This window comes from Argiope bruennichi, chromosome 10 (assembly GCF_947563725.1).
Source record: "Argiope bruennichi chromosome 10, qqArgBrue1.1, whole genome shotgun sequence".
Lineage (NCBI taxonomy): Eukaryota > Metazoa > Arthropoda > Arachnida > Araneae > Araneidae > Argiope > Argiope bruennichi.
In genome coordinates, this window is record NC_079160.1 from 20,544,594 (window position 1) to 20,557,176 (window position 12,583).

General features: G+C 29.1%; 1 protein-coding gene across 2 annotated transcripts in view; it reads right to left on the reverse strand.

The window, feature by feature from the left end:
* Positions 1-12,583, reverse strand: part of LOC129987799 (bestrophin-4-like) — a 34,334-nt gene that overhangs the window by 16,386 nt on the left and 5,365 nt on the right. The window contains exons 1-2 of one of the 2 annotated variants that reach the window (XM_056095738.1): positions 9,077-9,313; positions 6,905-7,244 (exon numbers count right to left, since the gene is read on the reverse strand). In XM_056095738.1, coding sequence (XP_055951713.1) covers positions 6,905-7,083 — 179 coding nt within the window. In that variant the 5' untranslated portion in view covers positions 7,084-7,244; positions 9,077-9,313. Of the gene's footprint in view, positions 1-6,904; positions 7,245-9,076; positions 9,314-12,583 lie in introns of those variants that run through there. The other variant, XM_056095739.1, reaches the window with a different exon arrangement.

The following is a 12,583-nucleotide window of genomic DNA, read 5'->3' on the forward strand; positions in this document are numbered from 1 at the left end:
ATGACTCCATTGTTTTTTCCTTTTTTGGCTTTTATAAACAGCATTGGGATTTATTTTGGAAACAATACATCCTGGACGTCATGTAATAACCAAAAATATTATTATTAAAAATGTTAAATGTTATAATATAAAATGTTGGAAAGATGTTATAACAAAAACCTTAACAATATTTTAATGAGTAGTCATTTCCTCTAGATATTAAAGAATTAAGCTAATGTTAATAACTGTTATAAGTTAACAAACGAAAATGAAGAATACATATTTATAAAATATTATTTTAAGAATATTCCTTTGTCCTTTTCACATTATTCAAATTAAAAGCAGTTTCAGGGGCATAGAGTTAATGACTCCCTAAATAACAATAAAAACTTTGAAAAGGAATAACTCTGTTGTACGCACGTGTTCATACTTAGATTTTTGTCAACATACTGCTGAAAGAACAACTTGAAGGTACTGAGGAGATGATTGTATTCAAGAACAAAATACCACATGATAATCAGAACTAAAGAACAACGCGGAGTCATTTTAACTCCCGTCTCCAGTTACGGGTTAAAAATATATTTTTTAATGTTTTCCAATAATTTCATAAATCAGATATGTTTCCATGTATTATTTCACAAAAGGCAATTAAGTTTATTATGTTATAATGAATTTCGCACTTTATATTTATACATTTCAATAAATAACTTTGTAAGAAGTTCCGAAGACAGAGAAGATGATTTTTAGGAAAAGCGCCTACGTGAAAGCATTAAAAACTTTGAAGTTTCCAAAATAATACATTTTTCTATCAAATTCTTTATTATAAAATTTCCTGTGAATTTAAAAAGTATGGAAAAGAAAAAGGAAAATATGGCATTAGGGTCAAATGAAAGAGATTCGAACTGTTTGTCCGTCCGAAACCATGCAATAGAATATTTTATTCGTCTTTATTTTAGGGCAGCGGTGGCCTGGTGGTAAGGTCTCGGCTTCGGAACCGAGGGTTTCAGATTCGTGACCCGATTCCACCGAAGAATCGTCGTGTAAGGGGGTCTGTTGCACGTTAAATCCGTCATGACCAAACGTCCTCCCGCTGGTGTGGTGTAGAGAGGGGGTGCCAGCTCAGGTGTCGTCCTCGTCATCTGACCTCGGTTCAAAATGACGAAATCCGTCCCAAAATAGCCCTAGTGTTGCTTCAAACGAGACGTTAATATAACTAAACTAAACTCGTCTTCATTTTATATTTTAAATTCGCGTTCAATTGTAAAGCAGCTGTAACGTGCACTTAAAATATATATACACAATAGCTTAAAAATATATATTCAATTCAACTACAAATTCCAGTTTAGTAATTAAAACATTGAAAATATTTGTTATAAAATATATTTCACAATATATATTTTTTTAAATGTTGTAATAAATATTAACGAAACAGTTCTGCAGAAATGATAATTGGTGTTGGATTTTAAAGTGATATAAAGGCATCCTTTGTACAATTATTTACTCTAAAGTTATTAAGGAGAGACATTAAAGTTTATGTTATGATTTATAATTATGATCTAATTGATTTTTAATTAAGAATTTAATAATTTTTTAAAAACCTTTCTCAGTGTACACCTACTACTCAAGACGTTTCCGACAATTTTGGTAACTTAATCCAATGATCATGCTCTACGGAAAGTTCCGGAAAAAAATTGCATCGTGTATATCGTATGATGCAGTTTACAGATGTGTGACAGCCTATAAACGTCATCGTGTTAAAATAAATTTATTTATCTGCTAACTTCTGACTGAATATTATCTTATGATGTAGCCATAAAAATGTTTTTAGCTGAAATATAGTTTTGAGTGAGAAAAATTTAAGCACTGATTAAATAAGGCATTGTAAAGACTTACTGCCATGTGACGCAAGCAGAAAGAGTTACCCAGATAAAGTGTTCTATATTTAAATAACGGACATAAGAAAACCGGATTTTTAGTCAATTTTAAAAATTCTTTGATATTACAATAATCCAAAAATTTGAAAAATGTCACATATATATCAGATTATATTTCTTTATCCTATATTTGATTTGAAAAATGCGTAATGAGAAAGTTTCAAATTGAAGTAAAACTAAAAATTTACTGGAGCCAAATCGTTTGTATTTCTTTTAATAGAAAAAATAAACTTCACTTTAAATAATACTTAAATACAGTAATCCTTGATAATAGGTTAACCGCTTGTTTTAAAATGATGCATTAAACTCGTGCATAGAATTTCACAATTATTAAATCTATTAATAGATTATTAATTGTTACATTTATTATTAAATAAATCTATTATTAAATTTTATCTCTAATTCATTATTTAATGGCTTATTAATCTAATCACTAAAACTTCACCCTTAGGTTAAAACTGCAATTACAAAATCAAAAAAAGACAAATATCATTTAGACAATCTAAAGTAACCCATTTGTTCTTTCCTTTCTTAATCGGAAAAAAATAAAATAAATGTCCAAAATAAAATGTATCTCTAAATAGAAGATTAAATAAATTTGCATTTTAAAATATAAATTAAAATTTTTTTGATGGAATTTATAAAAAAAATCATAATAACCATTGGAAATTTAAACTAAAGTAAACTAAATTATTATTACTTTTGTTCGGTTACATTATAGTGTCCCTTTTTGAAGCAATACAGTCCATACAGGGTCGGAATTCTTAAATTTTGAATCGCTATCTGATGACGAAAAAATATCATTGGAAAAAGGCATGATTCAAGTCGAAATATAAATTTTATTACAAATCTTACTCCAAATGCAAAATACTTTTAATAATTTTTCCCATGGGATTCCATGTAAAATAGAACAATGAAGGTCTTCTATTTTATGTGAATTACGAAATGTATAAAATAAACAATAGAATTCCATTCGAAAAAAATACTCAAATTTATAATTATGCAATTTACAATTTATAACGCAGGTTTTTTTACAAGAAAGTTATCGAATCTTTAGCTATACTTCAAAATTTGCAGAAATGAAACAAACATTTTTGTCTGATTAAATTGGCTCTTCTGAACATACAATGAAGAAACAGTTCATACTTTCAGTGTCTGCCTTATTTCATAAGCTGAGGTTATAATATAATTTTGCTAATCTGAAATTATAACTTCCCTTTTTCCTAACCAAATCTCATTTACAAATTTTTGCTGTAATACAAAATGCAGCTACATAAGGTCTTTGGTGGATCTGGCTATGTTCTCTCACTAGCTCATCGATACCGTAATTGTTCACCTATAGTTCCATAATATTGCTCAGAAACATAATATCATCAATTAAGACTTTACAGACACTCTTGAATCCCTAAAAATCGAGTTCGACAACGTTATCTAACCATGACTCCTTCCATGCAGAAATAAAAATTATCTTCGAATAAGAACTCAACACAGAATGATATCTGAAATGCAGGCCAATTCTGCATATAATATCACGATATATTTTTGTCACTCATTCTGCGAAACATCGCTCGCTAAAAGAGCTATTTTTTAGCATTTTGCTTTACACGTTATGTGAGTCATTTGTTGCGAGGTATGACTGCATTAAAGATATCAAGAACAGCTACTCTAAAAAATGCATTTCTCATCCCCCAATCCAAGTGTCTAATAGAATAATATACACGCTCTTTTTTAAATAAAAAATTTATTAATTATTTAAGTCCATCTGAAGAATAGAAAACGAAATAAAGCGTTGCGAAATTAAAATTACTGTATTGTAGAAGCTCAAACGATTGACGGTGCATTATTGCACAGAAAGTACAGTATGAAAACTAATATTCTAAAATCCCTTGTCAGATTTGAATTTAAAATATTTGCAAAATGTTAATATAAAAATTTTTACGTTTGGCTGCTTGACCGACAGGTTCTCTCCAATTCCTAATTAAATTGCAAATCGCATTTGGAGTATATTATTTCAGTTCATATAAAGACGTAAAAGACCCTTATAATTCTTACCTCCCCTCCCTCCCCCCCCTAATTATCGTGCCCGAGCGTCATATGGGCATTGAATTATCACTTCTCAAATTTTTGTACTGATATTCTAAAACGCTATTATTCGATTCAACAACCCGCACACATCTGAAGTATTATATGAATTTTTAATTAAATCAGTAGAACAGCACATCCCGAAGTACGGGGCGCCATCTAGTTAGATAATAAAAAAGTAAAACTGTTAAGGAATTAAATATGTCCGATTGACTCTCACCTTTTAGATTAATCGCTACTTTGACTTAATTACAGATTTAAAGATTCTATTTTTCAATTCAAAAGTTCAATTAAAAGTTTTGCCTTAAACATCTCCTGCATGAAGAGGGTGACCAAGTATTTGGAAAAACTTTTGATTCAAGAAAGTATATGTATCATCAAGAAAATATTTGTATCTACTGACTGAAAAAATTATTCAGGATTAGATGGATTAAAAACTGTTATATCTTTTGCTTAGCCTTTTATACTTTATGGGACATACTTCAAATCACCTCGAAAAGTTGAAGTTGCTTATAGACATACCGTTTAATATTTTATTTAAAGTTTTTCATTAAATTTACAATTTTATGCACCAATGATAAATGCGTAAAAGAGTAACAAAAAAAATTCATTCAAATCAAAACGCAATAATAAATTTTATGTGTTATGGTGATTTAGGTTTGCGTATTGTATAATGCACAGAATTTTTTTATTTTTAATGATATGTGTAGTTTTATATAAGTGAATAAAGTGTTTTATAATTAAAAAAAAACATGTTAGTTGATGTTTTTTACTAATTTTGAAACTGATGGAATTATATACGCCCCAACTTGTAAAAAATGTGAGACTTGTTAAAAAGTTTTTTTCCCTTATTTTGATTAATGTTTTATGTTATATAATTAAAATGATTTTTTTCATCCTTTTATAATAAAAAATTTCTGTGCAAATAGAATTTTTATTTTCTTGAAGATCATATGCCTCAAAGAATTAGCACTTAATATTTTGTTAACACGTTTTGAATCTTTTGCCACTAAGAACCGTTATACCTTTGACATTTCTTAATAACCCAAGACATATTCCAAGATAATGGACTAGATAAGGTTACAAGGACATCTTTCATTTTCTTTCGATTTCTCGAAATTAATATTACGCAAAAGGTACTGTAATAAACTCGGGAACAAATATATTGTAATTTTACTATTATAAGCATATCACCTGGATTCAAATTAAAAATGGAGTTGGAAAGAATGGAATTTATGTAATGATGAGTTTAAGTAATTTAAATTACATATTTTACCAATTATATTTATGGGCTGAATACTATCTGCAAATTGCGTCAATCGGTATGGCATTTAGGGGGTTAAAAAACCTTTCAAAACACTCTGTAAGGTTATTGTTAGACTAGAATTACCAAATTTAATATAGCTACGTCTTGTGCAGACTATACTCCTTATGAAAGGGTTACTAAATGGTAATTAGGTCTTTAATTAATCTTAATTATAACTGTTTTTCTCAATAACTTTCGAACCGATTTTCGCACTAAAACCATTTTTGTACTGCTTAAACATTGGTTGTATGCGTTGAAAAGTAGAATAAGCTCAAAAACGACGCTTTATTCAAAAACACGATACATAACTAACAAAACTCAGCCAAAGCAAGCGAAAGGACAATATTTACAACAAAAAAAAAACACTCTAGTTACAAACTGGCAATAAACAACAGCAACAGCGCAAAGCGTTCCAACAAAACATGTTGAAGATCAACAGTCCAAAGAGAGACTTCGCTCAATTACTATTCTCGACCTGATTACTGACACCCTGTCATCTATGCGCCTCCGCTTTTTATAGTTCCCTTACAGAGCATTGAGTACTTTAGAAAAAACACCATAAGAGTCCTAATGGAGATATTGTCAAGATCCTCAAATATTCGAGATCCATCATTTTTGTCGAAAAAATCGAGGGTTATTAATTAGGCATCCATTTAATATCAAAGCTGCCTGCAAAAATATTTTCTTTCTCTTAAGACTAAGTACGGAGGGAAGCAATATTACAGTGATGCATCGGGAACGACTATCTAACATTATTGGCAATAATAAAGTCTATTGGAGATGGCACTTTTTTCGAAAACTTCATTCTTTTAATGACTGTCATTATTATTATTATAGTATATATTAAGATGAAGGGTATTCAAAAGTCAGTGTAGTTAAAAGTTTAATATTGAAATTGAAAACAAGATTTTTTAACTACTGTATTTTTATAATTAATTTTACTTAATATATATATTTTTTTAGATTGATAGATGCACGCAATTTTAAAAATTTTCCAACTCTAAATGAAATTGCGCTAAATAATATTGGAATTACAGACATTTTAATGTCATCCTCCCTTCGGCTCCCAATAATTTGCGAAAAAGTTATTAAGAAAACTTTGGTACAAAGATTTTCAACATAATTACTGAATAGCAGTTTCAAACTGAGTTTGTTTTTATTTACAATTAATTAATTAATATTTCATTCTTTTATCATATTCTTCTATTTCAGATAAGAGACAAAATATTTGAAAGGAAAGTTCAATTCTGGAAATTTTCTCTGCTCACAGTGGAAAAAGTTTAATGAAAAGAAAATTTAAAGAATATCTCCTATCAGAATAAAATCTCAGTTTTGCTTAATCAACGTCTAGTTTTTGTAAATATTCCAACGATTTTCTGACGAACCTCTTAGTTTTGAACCGTGGTCAGCGAACGAGATCTATATCTGAATTGGTATTTTCTCTCTCTCTCTAAACTTCCGCACCACACTAATAGGAGGATGAGAGATACGTTGCAGATTAAACTTTCTCTTGGTCAGTACATGCAATATAGTTTTAATGAAATCGATAAAGTATGAAATAAAGCTAAAGTTAAATAAAATCTGAAAATAAATCTTTGCTCACCTCTTTTGTGGTTCCGAGAGAAAGAACCTGTAAGTTATGCTAAGTAAACTGTAACCGGCGAGGAAAACGACGAATTCCTTCCACAGAATTTTGTAAATGCTGCCTTTCCATCTCCCTAAAAGTTTTGTAAAGCCACAAAAACGTGTATTGGCTACATCCAATGAGTAGGTAACTGTCATATTAGTAATAAGATATCCTTAAAACCACAAATAAAAAATGCTTCTTAGTAAAACACTACTGATGTGAGGACGTTATTCTTGAAAAAATGGTGTCCGACTGTATTTCCTGTTCTTGTGTCCCCGTTTAGCAATGAAGAAATTGCTTTCCATTTCTCTTGTATCTGCAAAGCAAAATTTTATGGTTAAGTAATATAGAAAATATTTCATACATATGAAATTCTAAAAAAACTAGACAAATTTTGGTTTAAAGTGATTACGTTAAAAAGTGTGTTTTTTTTTTTTGTTTTTTTTTTTTTGTTTGTTTGTTTTGCCAAAATGTGATTTTTTTTTTTTTAATATTTTTAATATTCGGCAATTTTGAATTCTATTTTTAAGTCTTTTTTTAAAAGTTACCCAGATTTTTATATTTGCATTTATATAAGTTTTAATGCAATTTAAATCTTTAAATGCCATTTTTCCAAATTCTAATCTCTGGTAGAATTTTCTTTTGAAAAGCCTTATAAATTATAATTAAATTCATATTTTTTGTTCGAATTTTATATAGTAATTTCTCAACATTTTACAGTTCCAGAATTATAAAAGAAGTAATCTATTCATTTAGAAATATTCTATAGTTGCTTTAATGCGAAATAAATTGAAAATTTTGTTATTTGTCAATCGAACTCACCCCAATGTTTAAATAATGGAAATAAATACAGCTTATTTTTTTAGTTCAGTAACTAGATAATATATTTCCTAAGCTATCAGCAAAATGTTAAACAAATCATTTGATAAGCCTCTAAATTTAAAAAAAGTTTTTGCTTTATACTTGTCTTTATAAAAAATAAAAAAAGGTCATTTTTTTCAGTTTTTTTTTTTTTTTTTAATTTTTGTTTTTAACCGATATGTTTTGGTTTCATAAATCTTTATTTATGCAAAAATTCAAAAATATAATTATTTTAGAGTGCTTTTTAAAAATTCATCCCGAACTTAGTCGCGTATCTTATCAAATTTATCTTTCAACATTCAAGCTTTTATCTTAAATTTCTCTATATTAAATAAATCAAATATGTGAAATTAAATTTTATTTGCCATCCGAAATCTATATTTTTAGTTGAACAGAATTGCTTTATTCGCATTCTTTTTGAAAGCCCGCAACTTTTAACTGACCTATTAACATTCCACACCGCCCTTTAATAAAAATGTTTAATCCAAGGAATTCATTTCATATACTATATTCATATACTATATAAGCCATAGATTCGTATACAACTAGTCTTATATACCATATATACCAGATTCTTTTACGTACCGTGCCTAGAACCCAATATCCTCCATTAACCCTTTAACCTACGACTTTATTTTCTAATTAAATGGTATTCTATTAGGGATATTTATTATTAATTTAATTCTTATAATAATATAAGGAGCATTTGAAATACTAAAGTATTTTTAAATGATTTTTTTCATTTTAAATTACTTAATGTTTACACTTAATTTCAGATTTAAAATTAAAAAATTCAATAATTCGATGCGCAAGTCAGATTCATCATTGTATGCTAAGGTGTTAAAGAAATTGGAATTAAGCTATCTTATTACACTTATTTTCCTAAGCAATAACTGAATTGGAATATGTTTATAAACATAAATACAAAATTAACAATAATTTTTATTCAAATTTAAATGTAATTAGAATGAAAATGATAATAATAGAAACTTATTAACAAACACTTATTTAGATTTTCGGAAGCGCAAAAATAAAGTATCCAAATTTTGCATAAACAAATAAATAAAATACCGAATTTAGTTATTATTTGTTCATTGTTTTAATATAATTACAGTCGTTACTTCTGTTATTTATAAAATCATAATCTTTAAATTAATATGGCCAATGTACTTGATGTAAAAACAAATTATCAATTTCTTTGCAAAAAATATTTTCGAATTTAAGTAATTTCAACATATAAAACTTGGAAGTCAAAATGGATGCATTAAAAATAATAATAATAATCACCTCCTTGAAATCATAATGTGGTAATCCAATTAAATCTCGTTTTATCCTATGATTATATCTGTGCTTTACAATTCAAAAGTGATTGACTGTCCAGTCCAAACAATGAGCAATTTTACAGAATCAGCTTCGCATTTAAATTTTAACTTATATCAAAGAACGTCCTCGGCAACCTTTTGCTCTCTAAACCCCTTCAGACCTTGCAGTCGGGCATCGCCAGATACTTAAACGAAAAGAACATGCTACTTAAAAAAAAGTAAATACGCAGCAAGCGTTTATCTCTGTTTTCTTGTGCTTAAGGTATTAGGGATATCTATTACTGGATAAGGAGGGTAGGTTTTCTATCTATCTGTGGAGTGACCTGAAGTACTGGTAAGAAACACCAAGCATTATCCGACACCAAATGTTTATTTCTCAAAGTTTGGAGGTCGGAAAAAAAATTCACGTACCTTCGTTCAATGGAACCGATTTGTCTCCGATATATTCTTTTTTTTTATTGATAAATTTATTTCAAAGATTATTTTTTATCATAGAACTTTGAATCATTTAGATATTTATAATTTAACGGTAAAAGATTAAAGTTAATATCCTTGAATAATGTTGTCAAATAAAAAAGTTCCAAATTCTTATTTTAAAATAAAATTCTTAATTTATAACATTCTTTTTATAATTGTTAACTCCGAGATTGCATCAGTCTTTCTGATATCTTCATTATTTAATTTTTAAAAATAAACTTTTGGGAATTTATATATTTATACAAGAAAATTTAATTGATTAATTCTTTTAAATACAAATTAAATACAATTAGATCTTTATTTATCAAAAATGAAAATTTTTTGAAAAATTTGATGCATAGAAACCTCAATATGTAAAAATTTCAATATATTAAAACCAATAAAGCAAATTTTTCATTATTTTTAACAAAACAACTGTACTTAGTGAATTATTTAGAATTGAAGAAAAAGTATTAAATTATTAAAGAAGTTGAATTTTAAGAAACATGCAAATAACAACAGTTTTTAAAATTGTTGATAACATATTTGTTTTAATTTCATGCTATCAAATCAAATCACCCTTTTTTTCATACACTTCTCTTCTTTTAATAAACAAAACTTTTTTTCACCGATAAAAATTTCTTTTTAGAAACCACTCTTACAATTAACTTTCCTTGACTTAAAAAAGGGTTCGCCTTAAATTGAAAAACGAATTCTCCTATATTACTACATAGTTTTTCCCGTTTTATGCAACGGCGAAGGGAAATTTAAGCAATGAAAAAGTTAAACTAAACTAATAATAAAAAAATCTTAAAAAAGCAATGAGAAGAGAAAGAATTCCAGAAGAAATAAATTTTTCAATTTTTGGATGAACTCTTTTTCAAGTCAAGGAAAGTTGATCACAAATATCTCCACCAATTTTACAGTTAATTCAATAAAACTTTTTACTATGTTTTTATTATGCCTACATTTTTCTAATTGCACTTTTTGCTCGACTTACTTTCTATTACTTTCTTTTTTTAGTTATTTTTTGTTACTTCCTTATTTCGTAGCTAGGGACGCTGTAGCCTTCTCAATGAATTCAGCTTAGATAAATGTAACTTCTCTGGATATATGAGAGACCGTTTTGAATTTAAAGGAATCGAAAGGACTTTACCGACCTAATGTTAAAAATATAAAATGTATATATGGGGGAGGGGGGATGATAAGTTAAGAATAGTTCTACGTAAATTTCACGCAATGAAATAGATCCCGGGTACTATCAAGGGTCAAAAATAAACTTGAAATAATGCATATTAGAATATTTTTTCCCAATAAAATTCGTACTGAAACTGAGAAAAAATTATCCTAGCCGGCTATTTTCACATGGGGACAGATATGATATCTTCCCAGTAAACGCGGGAACCATCCACGAAGAGTTAAACCATTTGCGTGGATACAGGCCGGAAGATATTAAAGGAAATACAATCAAGAGACCTGAAAGCAACATTAATTATACATTTGTTGATATATTATAATTTTTTTTCTCAAGCAAATTCTGTTTAACTGAATCTGTAACTAACAAAAATTAAGAACTTTACCAACTGAACTAAACATAAACAAATGCTAGAATCCGAATAATTCTTTGAATATTGACTATAAACATTTTTTTAATATATTTGCTCATAGAGTCATATAAACCAGCAGGAGTGATTTCTGCCAATACTCTCCAATAAAGGTGTTGTCCTTTTCACCATCGTCGAAAAAATTGCTATCATATGGTGAAGGTTTTGAACACACAAGAGCTCATATTTTTATTTTCTGGGTTTTTAGTGCGTTATTAAAAACATTCCATTTGTTGTTGTTACTTATGTACTTGTCATAGATTAGCCGAAGTCGGCGACTTAAGTCGAGTTTGTGCAGTAGCTTCTGAGAGTAAAGGCCCTTGAGCACCCGAGGACAGAAGTCTGACTTCTAGCTCATATGAAGATGACATTCACGCTCTCATTTTCACAACCCCTGGGGGGGGGCTCTTTCACACACCTCACAGATAGAACACAAGGTAAAGAACAATCATGCCCAAACCAGGACTCGAACCCGGAACGCCCAGCTCACAAGAAAGATGCGCTACCCTTAGGCCAGGACGCCGGCTTTTATTTGGGGGGGGGGAGAGTAGGGGGGGACGGTTCTTCGGTGGAATCGGGGCTCGAACCTGAAACCCGGTTCCGAAGCCGAGACCTAACCACCAGGCCACCGCGGTCCCACATTCCATTTGGCGCACAATAGTCACGAAAAATTCTATTAACGTGCAAACTTTGGCGATGTTTTCGGCGATTGATAGCACGGATGGAATTGATATGCAAGAAAACAATATGTGTTTTGGGCGTCTTTTTTTCATTCCGATTACAGCCAAAATGTGATACAAAACTACAACTGTATTCACAACATCGCATACCAAATTTCAATTATTTAAGTCACTACATTTTTTTAATCATCGAGTTTACACGTATGTAAAAGCACAGACCGACAGAGAGTCAACCCTTGGACAGATCTGATTCAAAATCCGAGAAAAATCTAAGCTTTAAATTCTAAAGAGTTTCATTTCATTCATGTTTTAAAAGTTAACACATAAATTTCATTCATATAGGTTTAGCGTTTTCGAGAAATCACATTTGCATATGTTTGAAAGTGCAGACAGAAAGACGAGCAACACCTTGGCGGATTTGATTCAAAATTTGAAAATGACCTAAACTTTAAATGTTAAATTTGTGTACCAAATTTTATCCATCTAGCTCTCTCATTTTGTAGTTATCGTGTTCAATAGTACTCGGACAATTACACGGATATTTCCAATGAACCGATTACATAAAAAAATTTGATAAAATTCTTCAAATTTGGTATAAAGGCCGAATATCAAATTTCATATATCTAGTTCAAAGTGCTTTTGAGTTATCGTTCACAAACAGAAATATTAAACAACTGGCAATACTAAACAACTTTCGTATAGCAAAGTTTTCTATAGCTGTATTTATTTTGA